The 20,301-nt window shown below is 37.6% G+C and overlaps 4 protein-coding genes across 7 annotated transcripts in view; 3 read left to right on the top strand and 1 right to left on the bottom strand.

The window, feature by feature from the left end:
* The window catches only part of LOC127440803 (zinc finger protein 501-like), a 167,855-nt gene extending 148,426 nt beyond the window's left edge, over positions 1 to 19,429 (top strand). The window contains exon 3 of the mRNA XM_051697721.1: positions 14,837 to 19,429. Coding sequence (XP_051553681.1) covers positions 14,837 to 16,020 — 1,184 coding nt within the window. The 3' untranslated portion in view covers positions 16,021 to 19,429. The remainder of the gene's footprint in view (positions 1 to 14,836) is intronic.
* LOC127440778 (gastrula zinc finger protein XlCGF57.1-like) overlaps positions 1 to 20,301 on the bottom strand; it is a 593,771-nt gene that overhangs the window by 187,215 nt on the left and 386,255 nt on the right. The gene's annotated exons all lie outside the window — the stretch shown is intronic.
* The window catches only part of LOC127440749 (zinc finger protein 501-like), a 143,935-nt gene that overhangs the window by 29,080 nt on the left and 94,554 nt on the right, over positions 1 to 20,301 (top strand). The gene's annotated exons all lie outside the window — the stretch shown is intronic.
* LOC127440850 (zinc finger protein 501-like) overlaps positions 1 to 20,301 on the top strand; it is a 224,062-nt gene that overhangs the window by 148,062 nt on the left and 55,699 nt on the right. For 2 of the 4 annotated variants that reach the window (XM_051697844.1, XM_051697845.1), the window contains exon 2: positions 448 to 591. The exons of 1 other annotated variant lie outside the window; for it this stretch is intronic. In XM_051697844.1, the coding sequence (XP_051553804.1) occupies positions 568 to 591 (24 nt within the window). In that variant the 5' untranslated portion in view covers positions 448 to 567. Of the gene's footprint in view, positions 1 to 149; positions 592 to 20,301 lie in introns of those variants that run through there. One more of the 4 variants, XM_051697841.1, reaches the window with a different exon arrangement.

Here is a 20,301-nt window from a genome sequence, read left to right as displayed (position 1 = left end):
TAGTAGCAACGTTAAGCGTTTTCCACGACAAACGGTTCAGATTTTTAAAATGCTTTATTTACCACAACAAATCACATACTGAATAACGAACACAAGAAAAGCGGGTCAGAATGTCCCCTCCGAGATGCTGTTGTATGACGTCACGCAAACATGGCGGCGCTCTGAGAGATTTGCAGAGTTCTGATAAACATTCACTTTTAAACAAATAAATGCAGCAATGAGTGAAGTAAATGCATCAAAAGTTTCCATATTAGACGATGTTTAACACACGTTTGCAGAGACGTTCAAAACTATAAACGATCTTCTCTACTGATACTCATAATCTTGCAGAAACTTCTGGCATTGTTGTTTTGTTTGTTTCTACATTATTCGAGCATCTGATTCATGTTTATAAATGTCACCAATATTCTCATCATCCTAAAAGAAGACTTGTTTCAACACGAACAGGAATAACTCCAGGTGTTTCAACTGAGATCTGCGGGATAAAACATTGTAAAATGATGTTTATTAAAGAAGAGAGTGAGGACATGAGTTATCCAGAATCATGCAGTTCAAATGTCATGAAAAATGAAGATACTGAGGAACAAAGAGGTTGGTGTCCATTCTTCATTCTTTATTATTGTCTGTTCATGAAGATTAAAGTTAGAAAACTTATAGTGACGTGATTCTGTGAGTTCATTGTTGGTAGTTAATTATCAATTCCCGTTAAATAACAATTTAATAAATCAAAACAGCAAATGAAATGGCTTATAAAATGATACATTCTCGTATTTAAAGGTGCACTTAGTAATTTTTTCCTCATTAAGAAAGCTGTAGTCTAATTCTTAAGAAATTAATTGTAATTTTGAAACGTATGTATAAAATCATGAGCACCCACAAGGGAAGACTCCAGTCATATCTGTAACCTTATAAAAACTGTTTAATTCTACATGGAGAGGGTCCCCTAATGGGGGCTGCCATGCTAGAATCACATGACCAGCTGAATACTACTGGCATAGTCTCAGTAACTGCCCAATTAATAATGGCTTACTGTGAATCAGGGGCATAGCACCAAATTTTGGTCCCAGGGCACAGAACTATTTAAGGGGCCCCTGAACAATTTGGGTTTGTGGTGGGATAATATCCATTATAAAATTTTTTAGATGGATATTAAACAGTGCTAATTCACAAGTAATTCACAACTTTTTATTTGAGTCAAGCAATACATTAAAAAAACCTACTAAAAAAATAATAATTATACACGTATACATTTTCTTGTTGTCAAAGTCACCATAACATTTCTGAATTGAGAAGAGTGCCAGGTTGTTCAGTCTGTCGTGAGACATTTCTGCTCTTTGGTAGTTTTAGAAAGTCTTAACTTGCTAACTGTTATTTACACGGGGTCCAAAGTTAACTTAAAATTAGGGCTGGGTATTGGTACAGATTTCCAGATTCAGTTTGATTCTGCTTCACAAGCTCTCAATTCGAATCTGATTTTGATTTTATTCTACATCAATTCGTATAGGTATATTTTGGATACAATGTCCATTTAACTTAAATATAAAATAAATTATTTCTCAGCTCATGCTGTTAATTATGAAGGGACCTTCTAACTTTCAAGGTCACCCTTCTAGGTAGAATTTGAATATATTAATTTGACAAATGATATTTTGTCATCAGTTTTTCATCATATTGGTCACATTTTAGCTTTTGAAAAACGGTCAAATTCAAATTCAGTATATTCCACTGTAAAGGTAAATGTCTTGAAGCTGCATTTATTATATTGCATATATATTTGTCATATAATTGTAATGTTTATTGTCTAAATGCATACATTTTTCTATTTACAATTATTTACAATGATACGTAGAACACATGCTGAATCGGTACTGTCTCTTTAAACAGACAACGACATCTGAGCGCAACAGCAGGTGATTCTGTTCCTCACATATTCTTTTGGTGGCTTAATGTGAGGAAAATTGCACGTGTATATAAGGTTGCCATCTTGAACCTGTAAAATTCCTGGACAACTGATCAATGACGGAAAAACGTATTGCTCGCCATCATACAAGAAATAAAACATGATTTATGATTGTTTAGTCCTTGTTTGATATGGAAATTACAGCATGGATCATTGGCCTATATCATTTCAATTTCATTACATAAATCCAGCTAAATGAATTGTGTAATTTTTAACTAAATTAATAAAAATTTAAATATTATTTGTTTGTTTGTTAAAGATTACTAAATTCAATTTAATGGAATTTTGTTATGAAATTAAAATGTTTAAAATAAAATAAACAAAATAAAGGCTAACTTTTAGCATTGAGCAAATTTTTAAATCCTTGAAACTTCCTTGTCTTAATTGTTTAGTGCTTTACAAGTAAAGCGACCAAAACAACTGCTTTGTGATAAACACTAATATAATACATATCATAACTATTTTAATAATTGTTTTTATTAACATTCATTATATCAGTTTAAGAATAGACCACTGAAAACCCCTTATCTGTTGACCACTAATTTGAATATCCTATTAAGAACTAGGGTTGCAAAATTTGGAAAGTTGGAAACTTTCCATGGGAATTAATGGGAATAAACTGGAAATTTGCAAAATTGCAAGTCAGCCTATAACAGGGAACTTATATGTAGTTGAAAAAAACCACAAAAAAAAAAAAAAAAAAACATCTTGCAGCATAATCTTGGTTAGGCTACTTACTACAGCAGGACTATTGAAGCCACACTACTGCATTTGAGCCCAAGGACTACATCCAGTCAAGTAAGTTTTGATGATATTACTAGGGTAAATATATCTGATCTATGGTATTAAAATTTAACTAGCAAATACTAAATCAAAATGTGTTTATACAGTAGCTAGCTAGCCAGTAAATCAGATATGCTAAATGTAAGCTAGCTAACACTATTTCATTGACAATTTAAGAGGCTAGCTATCATGGTGCTAGCTAGCTCAACTGTGATGTTGTTTCTTCTGCCTTTTGCTAGCCAGTTTTCTGTTATCATACAAGAACGTAGGTTACAGTTTGGTTTAGCATGCTGATTGAGGAGTGTTCATCTATTCATCTAGCCTATTTCTATTCATTTGTCCAGCATCAATTGTAAAATATTTTTACCATTCCAGAATATTCCAATTGTTTAGCTAACTATTTAGATATCTGTGCATGGCACTACATTAGTATTTTTTACAAGCTTTTTTCTAATCTTATTCTACAGAACAATGCCATGTGCTCCATCTGATGTGTGGTTACATTTCACCTCAGCCAATGTAGAAGGAAAGGCTGTGTACATTTGCAAAGACCTATGTTAAGAATGCCACAAAGATGCAGCAGCATATAGCCAAGTGCCCAAATTTTTTTCCAATATTTCCAAAATTCCCCAGCTTAACTTCCCATGGAAAGTTTCTGGAAAGTTTCCGGAAATTTACCGGAAATTTTCCGCCCCTTTGTGACCCTATTAAGAACATATCGCATGTTCTCTTAGAAACATGTTGAATTCAAGTTTAAGTCAAAATCTGAGTCAAAGTTCACCATCTTTAATCTCGTTCTGTAAGTCAAGCATATAGATACAGTACTCTTAGACCTGCTGCCAAAAAAATATCTTTCGTTTTATTTTAATGACTCTCAGTTTCTACTCATGTTTTTGCATACAGCACATACATTTGAGGTTTGTGACTCTTGAGAGTGGCCACACAGAGGGAACATTATCCCGCGTTCATTGCCATGCGCTAAAGTGCTCATCATGGGACATTTTGCATGCTGAAATGGAATTTTATTTTTCCAGGACATGGCCAAAACCAGAAAATCCTGGACGGGTGGCAACCCTACATGTAGCTCATAGAGTTCTGGAGAAAAATAACATTAATTCCAGGTTTTCCTTTTTAATAAATTTGCAAAGTTATCAAAAACCTGGTTTTTGCTTTGTCATTATGGGGTATGGAGTGTAGATTGATGTGGAAAAAATAATTTTAAGCATTTTAGCATAAGGCTGCAACATAACAAAATGTGAAAAAAATGAAGGGGTCTGAATTCTTAATGAATGCACTGTAGGCTAATATGGCAGTCAACTAATAACTCACCTTTTCTGGTTTGTTTTAAGCAAATTAATAATTTGTTAGGGCTGTAAATCATCAACAATATCTTGACACAGGGGGCCTGGGTATCTCAGTGGTAAAGACGCTGGTTACCACCCCTGGAGTTCACTAGTTTGAAAACCAGGGCGTGCTGAGTGACTCCAGCCGGGTCTCCTAAGCAACCACATTGGCCCGGTTGCTAGGGAGGGTAGAGTCACACGGGGTAACCTCCTTGTGATCGCTATAATGTGGTTTGCTCTCGGTGGGGAGCGTGGTGATTTGAGCGTGGATGCTGTGGTGGATGGCGTGAAGCCTCCACATGCGCTATATCTCTGCAGTAACGCGCTCAACAAGCCACGTGATAAGATGTGCGGGTTGACGGTCTCAGACATGGAGGCAGTTGAGATTCGTCCTCCATCACCCGGATTGAGGCGAGTCACTACGCCACCACAAGGACTTAGAGCACATTGGGAATTGGGCATTCCAAAATGGGAGAAAAAAAAAAAAGAAAAACTATATCACAACACAGAGGCTACGACACAATACGATACGTATTGCGATATACAACCCCAATTCCAAAAAAGTTAGGATAGTATGAAAAATGATAATAAAAACAAAAAGGAGTGATTTGTAAATTATATTCACCCTGTGCTATATTGAAAGCACTACAACTACACATTATATGATGTTTTACCATTTGAATTTCATTTATTTTATTTTTTTAAATGTACAGTAATTTCAAATCAGATGATTGCAACACGCTCCAAAAAAGTTGGGACAGTCAAGTGTTTACCACTGTGAAACATCACCATTTCTTCTAATAACACTTATTAAGCATTTGGGAGCTGAGGACACAAGTTTTTTTAAGTTTAGATAACTTTCCCCCATTCCTCCAATATGCAGGTCTTCAGCTGCACAATTGTATGGGGTCTTCATTGCCATATGGTGTGCTTCATAATGCGCCACACATTCTCAACTGGAGACAGGTCAGAACTGCAGGCAGGCCAATATAGCACCCACACTCTCTGCTTACACAGCCATGCACTTGAAATCCAGTCAGTATGTGGTTTGAAGTTGTCCTGCTGGAGAATGTAGGGATGTCCCTGGAAAAGATGGTGCCGGATGGCAGTATATGTTGCTCCAATATATGTACATATCTGTCTGCATTAATGGTGCCCTCACAGATGTGCGAGTTACCCATGCCATGGGCACTGACACACCCCTGGCCCATACAGACACTGGCTTTTGGATCTGATGCTGATAACAGCTTGGGTGGTCCTTTTCCTCTTTGGCCTGGAGAACACAACGACTGTGTTTTTCAAAAAATTTGAAATGTGGACTCGTCAGACCAAAAAACACAGTTCCACTGTTCTACTTTCCATCTAAGATGAGACAGAACCCAGAGAAGTTGGCAGCACTTCTGGACAGTGTTGATGTATGGCTTCTCCTTTGCATAGTAAAGTCTTAACTTGCATCTGTGGTTGCAGCGGCAAGTGGTGTTGACTAACAAAGGTTACTAAAGTAATCCCAAGCCCATGTTCATGATATCCATTACAGATGAATGACGTTTTTTAAGATAGTGACATCTGAGGGATTGGAGATCACGTGCATTCAGAAGTGGTTTTCGTTTTGCCCTTTACGCACCAAGATTTGACCAGATTCCTTGAATCTTTTAACTATATTGTACACTGTAGAGGGTGAAATGCCCAAAATTCTTCCAATTTGTCTTTGGAGAACATTGTTCTCAAAGTGCAGGATTATTTGCTGAAGCATCTGTTGGCAAATTGACAAGTCTCAAATGATCCTTGCTCTTGAAGGACTAGGCTGTTTTTGGAGGCTCCTTATATACTTTGACACGATTGCCTCACCTGTTTAACATCTCCTGTTTCACATCGCCTTGTTATTTCAACTCGTCAAATTGTTATCAGTCTTAATTTGCCCTTGTCTCAACTTTTTTGGAGTGTGTTGCAATCATCTGATTTGAAATGACTGTACATTAAAAAAAAAAAACAGAAAACAATGAAATTCACAAGGTAAAACATCATATAATAAGTAGTTGTAGTGCTTTCAATATAGCAAAGGGTGAATATAGTTTACAAATCACTCCTTTTTGTTTTTATTAGCATTTTTCATGCTGTCCCAACTTTTTCAGAATTGGGGTTGTAGGTTAATTTTGAACTGAATTTCTCCTGAGCATGATTTAGTAGAACAGCTTTTTATTGTACACTGTATAACAGTATAGATAAAACCTTACATTTCATGGTCTATTAAGATAAAATGTAATATAAATAATTATGTTACCAAAAAGCAAATTACTAATAATTGCCCTTTCTTCTATCTGCTTTTAAAGTGTTTTCTGCTACACTTACTATAGTTTAAAATATTTTGGTTTGAAATCAAAGGCTGTTTTTTTTTTTCACAAACCATGTAACAGGTAAAGCTGCTGTCACACCAGCTGATTTTCCAGCAATTTTCAGGTGTGAGCTTCATTGACATGATCGTGGGGCTGTAGGGGCTGTGCTCTTATGGCTCCTGCACACTTCCTATGAAATCAAATAACGAATGGGTTAACTGAATTAACTACAAAATGCAGGATGTCATGGAATTTGACATATTTGGGATAAAAGGAATGTTTAAATGCATAATTAATCAAATTAAAATCGTGATATGTCCTAGTGTGATGCTTAAACCAAAAAAGACTGAGATTTAATTAAACAAATATACGGTTTGCCTAAGCTGCACACTTCAACAGTAAGTGAATGTGAGAAGCTGATTTTCAAACACTAACTGCATCATTAACTGATCAATAAAAATGCAGAACTGATCTATAATGATGCATAGCTGATCAATAAAGATGCATAACTGAACAAAAAGATGCATCACTGATCAATAGATATGCACAATTGATCAATAAAGATGAAAAATTGATCAATAAAGATGCATAACTAATTAATAATAATGCATGCAAAACGGATAAAAAAGATGCAGAACTTTGTAATAACGATGCAGAACTAAACAATAAAGGCATAATTGATCAATAAAGATGCAAAACTGAACTAAAAAAATGCATAACTGATCAGTAATGATGCATAATTGATCAATAAAGATGCAGAACTTATCATTAAAGATGCATGACTGAGGGGAGTCACGTGACAGCATGCGAGGAGCGGACGTGTTACATGTTTGTAATGCTGATGAAAGTTGTTGCCGACTTAGAGGATCTTGCTGTAATACATCGATCGATTACTGCGATGGAAACAAAATTCTCTGAGTTGGTTACAAGATTGTCGGACATCGAGAGACAGATCGATTATCTGGAGTCATCGGAGAGGGAATTATCTGCTAATCTGCTAGCGACCAAAATTGATTTTGAACACATTTTTGAAAAACTGGAAGACCTTGTTGGAATTCCTGAGCATGAAGAAGGCAGAGATATGGTGAAATTCCTAGACGAGCTCTTCCCGAGTCTGCTCAACATAACGGGCCATAAGCTGGAAAGAGTCCCGGCTCGTCGATCGGCTGAGGAAGACAGGCCCCGATCAATTTTGGCCACATTTCTGAGATCATCCAGTAAAGATCTCGTGTTGCACAAGGCGAGGAGCAAATGAAAGCTTTCTTGGAAGAACCACAACATTTTCTTGTTCCCAGACTGCGAATTCGACAAGAGAGAAACGAGATCGATTCAAGGAATGCAAGAAACCTTACATCAAAGGAAGATCGCTTTTGCTCTGATGTTTCCGGCCAAATTGAGAATAGATACTAAGGATGGCCACAAAATATTTACATGCCCACAACAAGCATTGTCTTTCATAGAGTCAATGGGTGAGTAAACCATTTGGTGATTTATATATGGCCCCCGAGTGGGCTGTCTCGCTGTTTGTTCTGCCTAGCAGCTGGAGTTTGTTTTGTGTAGTAACACTCCTTAAAGAAACTTTTGCATCGACGAAGGGTCACTTTTACACTGAAGTTCCTGGCCAAACTGAGAATAGATAATAAGGATGGCCGCAAAATATTTACATGCCCACAACAAGCGATGTCTTTCACAAAATCAATGGAACGAGGAAGTCATGGTGTGTTTCTCATGTTGACTCCAAGTACCTTGTCTCACTGAACATACACTCGACCGTCCGAGGAAGTTGGGCGCCTTTTTTTGTCTTTTTGTGCTAGTTCCGCCTAGCAGCTGGAGTTTGTTTTGTGGAACAACACTCCTTTAGGACAGTTGTGGATGAAACTGCTTGTTCTTTGTGCTTATGCCTCCTATTGGCTGGAGTTTGTTTCGTGGAGTATTTTTGCCGGACATTGGAATGATCCTCTCCTGCACTCATGAACAGCCGGCTCACTTTTTTTTTATGTGCTGGTTCCGCTAGCGGCTGGGATATGTTTTATGGAGGAACACACCTTTGAGACAGTTTTGTGAATGAATCTGCACGTTAAACACTTTGTGTTTATTCTGCCTATTGGCTGGAGTTTATTTTATAGATTATTTTCTGTTATGTTATTCTGTCTCACAAAAATTGTACAGAAGCACCGGACTTGAGCAATCCAACAGCAAATTTGTCGCAGGGGCTTTCGTAGGCGTACATAGACTGTTTGAGTTTAGAGGGATGGACGCTGGTTGGCGCTGTCGTGCGTGGTGTTAATCCACACGTTTTTCTTTCTTCTGTTTTTTTTTTTTGGTTCTGGGGGATGTTCGGTGTTTGTTTGTTGTTTTTGACACACAATCTATGTTTTCTAATATGTCAAAATGTCAAATGTTAATATTAGTGGATTATCTCTCTCCACGTGGAATGTGAATGGTTTGGGGCACCCCATAAAAAGAAGGAAGGTTATTTCTTTTCTTAAGCGTATGAAATATGATATAGTGTTTCTTCAAGAAAGCTGAAAGCTGAAAAATTTGGGAAGATATGGGATGGACATGTTTTCTTTAGTGCTGGCTCAAGTAAGAGCAGGGGAGTCATTACACTGATAAGTAAACATCTACAAATCAAATGTCTCAAACAGTTTAAAGATAAATTAGGAAGAGTCATTATTGTTTTAGCAGAAATTCAGGGGCAATGGTTGATTTTGGCTAATATATATGCTCCTAACATTGATGATCAGGGCATTTTTATAGATCTTAAAGGGATGTTGCAAGCCGCTGGCACCCCTCATGATATAATATTAGGAGGAGACTTTAATCTTTTGATGGACTCAACACTGACGCTTCACAGGATGTGTAAAAATCTTGGTCTTACAGATATTTGGAGACATTTGAACCCATCTGGTAGGGATTATAAATTTTTTCATCAGTCCATAAGATTTATTCTAGAATAGTTTTTTTATATATATATCTAAGTTCCTCATTTCATCTGTTGCTGACTGCTCAATTGGAAACATCTTAGTTTCAGATAACGCCCTGGTGAATTTAGAGGTGTTGCCACATATGGAGAAAAAATAAATAATATAGTTGGTGCTTTAATGTATCCCTTTTGCCAAATCCTGATTTTCAACAAATGTTAAAGGCTGAAATCAATATTTATATGGAGACCAACTGGTCCTCAGTTTCCTCTGTGGGCGTAGCTTGGGAGGCACTTAAGGCAGTTCTTAGGGGCCGGATCATACGGTATTTTGATCATTTCATCAAAAAATCCAAAGCACGAGAACTTGTGGAGTTAGAAGGGAATATTAAAAGTGCCGAGGCAGAGCTGAAGCGCCGAATGTCGTCTGATAGCCTCAGGGAATTGACCCGATTGAAATACAGATATAATACTATTTTGTCACTGAAAGTGGAGTTTTGGCTATTCAGGGCAAGACAGTCATACTTTGAGTCGGGGGACAAAGCAGGGAAGCTTTTGGCCAGATATATAAAGCAGAGAGAGGCTTTTCTACCATTCCTTCAGTGAAAATTGCTAGTGGTGAAATATTTACCTCAGTCATTGATATTAATAATGCTTTTAAAGAATTTTATCTTGATCTTTTATATAGTTCCACGTTTTCGTCTACTGATGAGGATATTAGAAACTTTGTGGAACCATTTGATCTCCCTAAACTGACAACTGAGCAAACAAATTCCCTTGATTCTGAGACCCTGCCTACAAGCAAGTCTTCGGGGCCAGATGGCTTTGCCACTGAATTTTTTAGATCTTATGCTACAGAACTGGCTCCACTTTGTTAGAAGTTTATACAGAATCATTAAAGAATGGAAAGCTTCCGCCAACCATGACACAAGCCCGGATCAATATGATTCTTAAAAAGGACAAAGATCCAAGCGAGTGTAAGAGTTACTGTCCAATTTCCCTGATTCAGCTAGACGTTAAAATTTTGTCAAAAATTCTAGCTAATCGATTAAGTAAAGTTATGACATCTCTTATACATATAGATCAAGTGGGGTTTATTTGGGGTCGTAGCTCTTCTGATAACATTAGGCATTTCATCAATATCATGTGGTCAGTGGTGAATGATCAGTCTCCGGTCGCTGCCATCTCACTTGACACCAAAAAGGCGTTTGATGTGGTAGAATGGGATTATCTTTTTAAGATTTTGGAAATATACGGGTTCGGAAATACTTTTATTGAATGGTGTGGCGGGGTGAGCAAGAGACAGACACAGTGGGTGTGGCGTCAAGCCTCGGAGAGGCATTTATTGGAAATAATAATAAAAATAACATGTCCATAAAGGGCGATAATAAAGTCTCCAGGGGGAATAGTGTTCATAACAAAGGGGGAATCTGGCATCCTCGTGGTGAGACGGGGCTCCGTAAAGGGCGGGGTATTGTCTTTGGAATGGCCCAGGCATGAGCTGGGTCCGTCGGCCATACACGCTTCCCTCCAGGGTCCACGGCACGAGGGGTTGCGGTGTCCTTGGCAGCCTGTCTTCCCAGGCCCGCGGCAGGTGCGAGGGGAAGGCGGCCCGGCCTCTAGCCCGTTGGCCGCGATGTGTGCAGTTCTCCCCCGGCAACTCATCTAATCGGCCTGGGGGGGTCCGAGGAGCGGGTCCAAAGGCGCATCATCTCGTCCGATCCCTCCCACGCTCTGGTCCTGGGTGTGCGAGGATGCCAGTGTGTGCACACATGGAGATTTGAAGCCGGCTCCCCGAGAAGAGGTGCACTCTGCGTTTAAAAAACAGCGGTGATGATGCATTATTCACATCAGGTGTGCTTCATTCACCGCTGTCAGTATGAGGCTTATTAATTATGCACCTCGATCTCCTGCCCAACTCCCATAGTGAGACTGGCTGAAGGGCGGCCCTAAGTGGCGGGGTGACGATGACAAGCCGGAGGGGTGGATCATTCCGCCACAATGGATTAAATTACTTTATAGACACCCGGTAGCAGATTAATTTCAGATTATTTTACTGTGGGTAGGGGCACCCGGCAGGGTTGCCCTCTTTCCCCATTATTGTTCTATCTTGCCCTGGAACCATTAGCAGCCGCGTTAAGAAAGGAGGATGATTTTCCAGGGGTGATGGCGGGAGGGGTGGCGCATAAGCTTTTGCTTTACGCAGATGACATTTTATTATTTGTCTCCGACCCCATTAGATCTATGCCTTGCCAAAAGGCTATTAATTCCTTCTCTAAATTCTCAGGATACAGAGTAAATTGGTCTAAATAAGAAGCTTTGGCTCTGACAGCGTAATGCCCAGTAATGGCTTTTCAACCGGGCACCTTCCAATGGCTCAAACAGGGTATCAAGTATTTGGGCATTTTATTCCCTGCAAATTTGTGTAATTTATTTAGAATTAATTTTGACCCTTTAATAAAAAGGTTTTCGAGCGATATGGACAGGTGGGCTTCATTACATTAATCTATAATAGGTAAGGTTAATGTTATTAAAATACCTGCTACAGTCTCTCCCTGTAGATGTCCCCCTCTCTTATTTCAAACAATTTGATAGCATAGTGAAGTCCTTCATTTGGAATAGTAAGTGTCCCAGATTGCATTTCAACAAATTACATAGGCCAATTGACAAAGGTGGGCTAGGCCTACCCAAGATTTTGTTTTATTATTATGCATTCGGTCTTAGACATTTGGCTGGTTAGTCGCTTCCACCTGAGAGAGCCCCTCCCTGGTTTTGTATTGAACAGGAAGTTCTTGCCCCTATTTCGCCATTTCAAAGCCTTTCTATCAAACTAACCTGAGAAGCTAAGTTACACCCCGTTATCTTGCATTTGCACTCGGTATGGACAAAAGTGTCTAGAGTGTTTGATTCGGACATTTATTTGAATGCTGCCTCGAGCATATGGCTGAACCCAAAATTATGTATTGATAAGTTTCCCTTCTGCTGGTCAGAGTGTATTGTGAGGGGGGTTATTACACTCGGTGACCTATATGAGAGTGGAGTATTGAGATCCTTTGATAATTTGGTTCAACATTTTGGGATTCCCAGATCTCAGTTCTTTAGGTATTTACAGTTGCACCACCTGCTTTGTACTATATTTGAGTAGCATACACCCCCCTAAAGCGGCAGACACTCTGGGAGTGGTGATTACTGCTTTTGAAAAAGGTCACGAGGCATCAGTGTATTACTCCCTGCTAGTTCAGAGTCCGGGGGATGGAGCTTTAACCTCTATCAAGAGATTATGAAAGAAAGATTTTAATTTGTAATTGGAGGAGGGAGTGTGGGCTAGGATTCTAAAAAACGTGAAGTCTGTATCTAGAGATGCAAGGGTGCGACTTGTACAATTTAAGATTCTACATAGATTCTGTTGGACCCCCTCTAGTCTGTAGGCTTGGTATTAAAGACACACCCACCTGCTGGCATTGCCAATCGGAGGATGGAGACACGGCCCATGTTTTTTGGTGGTGCGCTGAGATCCAGGAATTTTGGTCGAAGGTACAGAGTTTTGTGTGTGACGTGTTGGGCATTCGGATTACTCTGTGTTTTGGGTGATGGGGCGGTCATCGACGTAGGAGACAAATACAAAAAAATGGATATATAGATATGTATTTATTATTATTATTATTTATTTATTTTTAATTTTTTTATTCTGTGTGTGTGTGTGTGTGTGTGTGTGTGTGTGTGTGTGTGTGTGTGTGTGTGTGTACTTACGTAAGACCACTGGGATATTTGTTTGGGGTCAGGGTGGGGTTCTTGATTGGGGAGGGGGAGGGGTAGTAGTGGGAGTTAAATGTTGATTCATTGTATATATGTTTTGTTTTTCTTTGTCTTTGTGGAATCAATAAAAATGTTAATCATAAAAAAGATGCATGACTGATCAATAAAGATGCAGAACTGATCAATAAAAAAACATTCAGTACAGCTTAAAGGAATAGTTCACCCAAAAATGAAAATTCTCTCATCATTTACTCACACTGATGCCATCCCAGATGTGTATGACTTTCTTTCTTTTGCTGAACACAAACAAAGATTTTTAGAAGAATATTTCTGCTCTGTTGGTCCTTACTATGCAAGTGAATGGGTATCAGACATTTGTAGCTCTAAAAATCACAAAGAAAAACATAGAAGGAATCCATGAGACTAGTGTTTAAATCCATACCTTCAGAAGCGATATAATAGGCGTGGGTGAGATTTAGAGTAAAAGAGGACTTAAATGTTGTTGTTTCTCTCCCACACTTATTATATTGCTTTTGAAGATATTAATTTTACAAGGGCTGGAAGAAGGAGACTGAATCTACTAGCAGATACAAGTAATAGTGATTTATTGTAGACTTCAGGAAAATAAAACAAAGGTGGAGATACTGGAACCGCCAGTGGCCTCATGGAAATGAGTCGGGTCCAACTTGGGAGAACAGTCAGAGCCTTTGGGCATACTAGGCTCAAGCGTGTATTGTAACGAGAAATGTTCTGGAACCGGCCACTTCCAGGGGTCTGAGGACAGAGGAGGATTGCACACACTGGGCTAGTACACACAAACACACAGAAGAGCAGAAGGGTAACTATGTTTATTCAAAACACATTGGTTCATCCACAGGGACAACAGAGATTGGTGCCAGAAACAGAAATAAAAAATAAACTGAATTAACCGTAGAAAAGTTGCTAAACTAGAACTGTGAGAGTGGAGAAATCACTCCAAATTAACACTAGTAGCAAAGCATGTGAGAGCGCAGAGGGCAGAGTAGTCTGAGAAATAATGAGAGAAAACCCAGCGAAGAGGTGAGTAAAAGGAGGGAAATAAATTCAGGAGTAACAGGCGACAACACTCAGACAAACGAGCCAGTGCACTGATTAACCGAATGGCAACACATGCGTGCCAACGTGACAACTGTTAAACAGAAGGTAAACAGAGCCACGTGGCGAGCTGTCAAACACAGACACAAACAAAAGCACGGCAGACAACGAAGAGAGGCAGGTCAGTCAGGTGTGAGTGGTGGTGGTGTAGTAGACTAAAGCACTGACCTGGTAAGCAGAACGTTGTTGGTTCAAACCCCACAGCCACCACCATTTTGTCCTTGAGCAAGGCACTTAACTCCAGGTTGCTCCAGGGGGATTGTCCCTGTAATCAGGGCACTGTAAGTCGCTTTGGATAAAAGCATCTGCCGACTGCATAAATGTAAATGTCAGTCCAGAACCCCAACAGATTTAAACACTGGAGTCATATGGATTACATTTATGTTTCCTTTATGTGATTGTTGGAGCTACAAAGGTCTGATCACCATTCACTTGCAATTTTAGGTCCAACAGACCTGAGAAGTTCTTCTAAACATCTGTCATAATAAATGCCTTACTTGACCCCTGTAGCTTTCTACTATAAAATTTCGGGTCAATTGTATGTCCTTAATTTTAATATTTGTCCTTTGAAATGAATGCAGACTATTTTGTTTTTTCATTTTAGAGCTGATGGATGTGAAAGAGGAAAGTCCCAAACTGAATGAAGTGGAAGAGAAACACCATCCAGATCAGACACCTTATAGTTTCAAAACAGAACAAAAGTCTTTTAATGACTCTCAGACTGAAAGTAATTTTTCACAAAAAAGAACTCGAAGAACAAGAGCCAAAAAATCTTTCTCCTGCCATCAGTGTGGGAATACTTTTACACGTAAAGCAAGTCTTAATAATCACATGAGAATTCACACTGGAGAGAAGCCTTTCACTTGCCAACAGTGTGGGAAGAGTTTCAGACTGGCACATAGTCTCAAAAGTCATTTGTCTTTTCACTCTGGGGAAAAGTCATATAGCTGTGATCAGTGCGGCAAAAGTTTTTCTTCAAGATCAGTCTTAAGAACACACCTGAAAAGTCATGCAAATGAGAAGCCTTATTTGTGTTCTCTTTGTGGAAAGAGTTTTTCATATCTGCACAGTTTAAAAGACCATCAGAGAAAACACACCGGTGTGAGAGATCATGTTTGCTCTGAGTGTGGGAAGGCCTTTCACAAAGTTTACGACTTGGAACGCCACAAAAGAATCCATACTGTAGAAAAACCTTACAAGTGTTCACATTGTGAACAGAGTTTCACTATTTCAGGAAACCTGAAAAAACATGAGAGAGTGCATACTGGAAAGAAGCCGTACCACTGCACTTCATGTGGGAAGAGTTTCACTAGTTCAGGAAACCTGACAAAACATGATAGAATGCATACTGGAGAGAAACCATACCACTGCAATTTATGTGGGAAGAGTTTCACTAGTTCAGGAAGCCTGAAAAAACATGAGGTGGTGCATACTGGAGAGAAGCCGTACCACTGCACTTCATGTGGAAAGAGTTTCATTAGGTCAGGAAACCTGAAAGCACACATGATAATACATACAAGAGAGAGGCCGTACCACTGCACTTCCTGTGGGAAGAGTTTCTTTAGGTCAGGAAACCTGAAAGAACACGAGAAATTGCATTCTGGAAAGAGGCCTTACCAATGCACTTCGTGTGGGAAGAGTTTCTTTACGTCAGGAAATCTGAAAGAACATGAGCGAGTGCATACTGGAGAGAAGCCGTACCACTGCACTTCATGTGGGAAGAGTTTCAGCCACTCAAGTTCTCTACTGACTCATAGAAAAAATCATTGTCCAGGGTTGTCACAGTGAGCAAAGTTCATCTTTATTTGCCTGGCAAATAGTATGAAATTTAGAAGAAAAAAAAGCAATATATATTTTCTCCTTAAAGAACAATCACAATTAAAGCTGAAGTATGTAATTTCTATATGTATTTAATTATGTAATTTACACTAGCACAACCGAATGGAACTGCAAAAAATAAAAAAAATTTAAAAATAAAATAATAATAATAAATTTTTTTTTTTTCAAAACATTTCTGAATATGCCTTTTCATCTGCTATTGATCAAACAAAGAGATAGTCCAGCCCCCAACTCATGCCACTGGTTGAGTAATGTTGTTGGTTAGGTCTAAATGGGTCGCTCAAAACAAACACATTTTTAAATCGCCACAGTATTTACAGTTTTCGAGGAAAATTAATCCATGAATGGCTTACCTATAGTTGTCTCTATATATTAAGATGGGATAGACGTATTTTAGCACTGAAAAAGTTGGGTGAAGTGCTATATTACCTGAAGTGCTGATTGATTTGTTCTATGTAAGGTGTAAAAGGATGTTTGTACTTTCTCAGCAAACCAAAATGAAGTCAAAACATTAGTTTAGAAAACTTGTTGATGCTGTGAAATGCAAAAACATTTTTATGAATTCTTTTCTTCAGTAATGCTAAAAATGTCATAATTTTTCTATTAGTCTATTATGTCCCCATTCATTACCATGTTGTTAACTGTAATACATGGCAAACTTAAAGACTTCATCCACTGAAATCATTAAGAGACTCATTAAGTTTACTCTATGGTGTTAAAAGGTTAACCAGTCAAAACATTGACTCTGTTTTTAAAAATATTTCTTTAAAATTAAAGCTGTACTACAGAAGATTGTTTGGTTTAAAATTAACAAATTGCCATTATTGATTGAGTACATAATAAAATCAGTGTTCAAAACAATATCTTCACCACTGTAAGCTTATAAAAATGATTTGTATTTTGAGCTGTCAGGTCGGATTTGGAGTGTAATCGCTGGTTTATGTCGTTCATCATTGCATCATTATGTCATGTCCGTTAACATGGAAAAGAAGTACTGGCTGTCACGTGTTCAGGCTGAGGAAACTTCGCTGTTCAGTCAGTCACAGTCACACAGTTCAGGACAGCATCTCTGCAGTGTGGATGGATGTTAATTTGTTATTTGTTAGTAATTTGGTACAAGTTGTTTACCTGCTATAATGCTTGGATATGTTTTCTGGTAAGGTTGTTGAAGCTTGTATTGCTTGTCATGCTTGTATGAATTGAACATTACTCGTGTGTGAGCTGATCACAGTGTATCTACGTTGTGAAGGGGCTGGTTTACCCATCTCTTCAGCCTATTGATGAATTGAATACATTCATTAACAATAGTTATAATCAAAAGATAATCAATGTGTTTTTAAACCATGTGCATTTATTAAGGTTGTTATATATATCATAAATGTTGCAGGTCATTTGTGTATTTGTCCAGATACACATGTGAGTTGTAACTTTTTAATTGATCAAAGTAAGAGTTTTATTGTGTTTAAGTTTTAGGTCATTAATTACTGACACAAATACATTCTTAGTATTCATCACTAAAAGTATATTTCTACTAACTTTGCTCTGTTGTGTTTGGATGTATTGTTCTCTCATCATGTTTGTTCCAGCTGGATAAGGCCAGTGTCCCAGTGCGGTTCTCAACCTTGAGTGAAATGTTGTGTTCTGTCTAATGATGTCATTGCAGGGATTGTTTGTAGTTGTGAGAATCATGTGACTAAGTCAGAGGAACTGGACACCAGTGTATCTAAAGTGAAGACTCACCTCTGACCCATTTCTGCATACCAACTTGACTTAGTGTCTTAAAAATATAATCTCTGAATGATTGCATTCACGTAGTTAAACAGAACAACATGTTTGCAAAATTTCTAGAATTTTCTGTACTGTTCACCTATCAGAACTTTGTAATCATAAGAGATGATGTCAATGCATTTGCATATGCCTAAAATTACTGTTGTTTCTGTAATCTAAGTTAGTTTGAAGTTAGATCCTCAACTCATTTTCTGTTTCTGTCTTTTGCCTTTGCAAATGTGGAGAACTTTGTCTTCAGTAAACTCTGTCTTCATTGACTGCAACTTCTATGTTGACTCCTGGTCATCATTGTTCATACTGGTCTCTTAACTGAGTATAACTGTATTACCTTACAGTTTAAATGGTGGAGAATGCGGGTACATTTTATGCAGCCTTTGATCAACCTTATTGAACTAAGGTAGGTAGTTTATTTATTTCAAAAGGTTTATCTGGTGGAAACATTTGAACAAGACAGGTTGGAGGTATTTCAAGACTTTAAGTAAGGTTGTCGATTCAAGATTTTGGGTAGTAGCAAAGGACCATGGGTGTGGTTATTCAGGAGTATGAGTAATCAATACTATGAGGTAATCGACCTGCAGACCTCTGGGGCATTTGTTCAATGATTCCACACAGATAAGGGGCCCCGAACTCAGTGGCAGAAGAGATTAGGCAGCTGAGAAATATTTAGAAATGTGCGCACTAAAAACAGTTATAGCGGTGGTAGATTGTTGAAAAAACAATGTAAAAAGTTGAAACCAGTGTGTTACAATGTTCAAGTGTTCAATATTCAGGTATTCTCCACATTTCCATTGTGCCACTATACTACTGTCTGAACTTTTACTTTTCTGTTAGTTTAAAAAGGCGATTTATGTTATTTTATCTGATAGAATGGAAGTTCATTCTCCTGAGAAAGAGCAAAAAAGAGAAAGTAGTCCTTTTCTTTCGGTAACACTTTATTTTACAGTGTCCCTGTTACAATGCAATTATCCAAGTACAGAGTAATAAATAATGTAATAACATGAAACAACATGTACTTATTATGTAATTAATTATGGAACAGCATGTACGTGCACATTGTAATTATGTAGGTGTAATAGACAAGTATTATTGCATGTGTGTAACAGGCCAGTCTTGTTACATACCTATTTGTGTAATAGGAAGATCTTGTTACAGTGAAACAGACAAATGTTGTTACATTTAATAGCTTTATAATTACATTAAAATGACACAATATTACATAGTATTAATCACTGTAAAATAAAATGTATTTAGACTGTACTTAAGTGTACTTTATGTGTAACAATTTATTACACATAAACAAGCTATGCTTAAGTTTAAATTAACTGCTGTAGTACACAGCTGAATACATGTAATAGCTTCATAATTACATTAAAATTACACAATATTACACAGTATTAATCACTGTAAAATAAAGTGTACCTAGACTGTACTTCATGTGTAACTACATACCTTAACAAGCTGTGCGTAAGTTTAAATAAACTCACTATTATACTTCTCAGTAGATGCTAACACAAGATTTACGTGTACTTACACATTGCCTGGCATGACATGGACTTTAATGAATGAGACATACACAAATGTATTTAAGAATATAAAACATTTATTATAACATCACATTGTCATTAAAGGTTTCTCATTAAAAGCTTCTGAAATATAAAATAATATTAAATTTTCTTTCATTTCTTTTTTTTTTTTTTTTTTTCTCTGTAGTGTTTCATTTTGGTGCTGCAGCTCCAGGGAGCTGGTTTTATCTAAAAATAAAAAATAAGTAAATGTACATTCTCAGAATCAAGACAGAATACCACAAAATACATTTAAGGTACTAATAAAAAAATAAACCAAATGTAAAAAATCTTGACACATTACAGTAATAAACAGCATAATAAACAGCAATCTTTTTTTTAAGGGAAAAATATGAAACAGACCTGTTTGCCATATTCACCAAACAACACTGTTATGACAACATTAATTATTGTCACTAATTAACTGTTAAATAATGGTAAAACCATGGTTTAGTAAACACCTAATTTTATATTAAGTTGGGGCTACTAACTAAACAACTAAACAGAGAAAACATTTGGCTATAATCTATTACACACATATATATATATATATATACTGGCAGCCAGAAGTTTGGAATAATGTACAGATTTTGCTCTTATGGAAAGAAATGGTACTCTTATTCACCAAAGTGGCATTCAACTGATCACAATGTACAGTCAGGACATTAATAATGTGAAAAATTACTATTAAAATTTGAAAGAAATGTTCAGAACTTCTTAAACTACTTCAATGAGTTCTCATCAAAAAATCCTCCATGTGCAGCAATGTCAGCTTTGCAGATCCTTGGCATTCTAGCTGTCAGTTTGTCCAGATACTCAGGTGATATTTCACCCCATGCTTCCTGTAGCACTTGCCATAGATGTCGGATGTCTTGTCTGG

The sequence above is a fragment of the Myxocyprinus asiaticus genome, chromosome 5 (assembly GCF_019703515.2).
Source record: "Myxocyprinus asiaticus isolate MX2 ecotype Aquarium Trade chromosome 5, UBuf_Myxa_2, whole genome shotgun sequence".
In the NCBI taxonomy this organism is placed as follows: domain Eukaryota; kingdom Metazoa; phylum Chordata; class Actinopteri; order Cypriniformes; family Catostomidae; genus Myxocyprinus; species Myxocyprinus asiaticus.
Note: the sequence above shows the minus strand (reverse complement) of the source record. Positions and strands in the feature narration are given on the sequence as shown.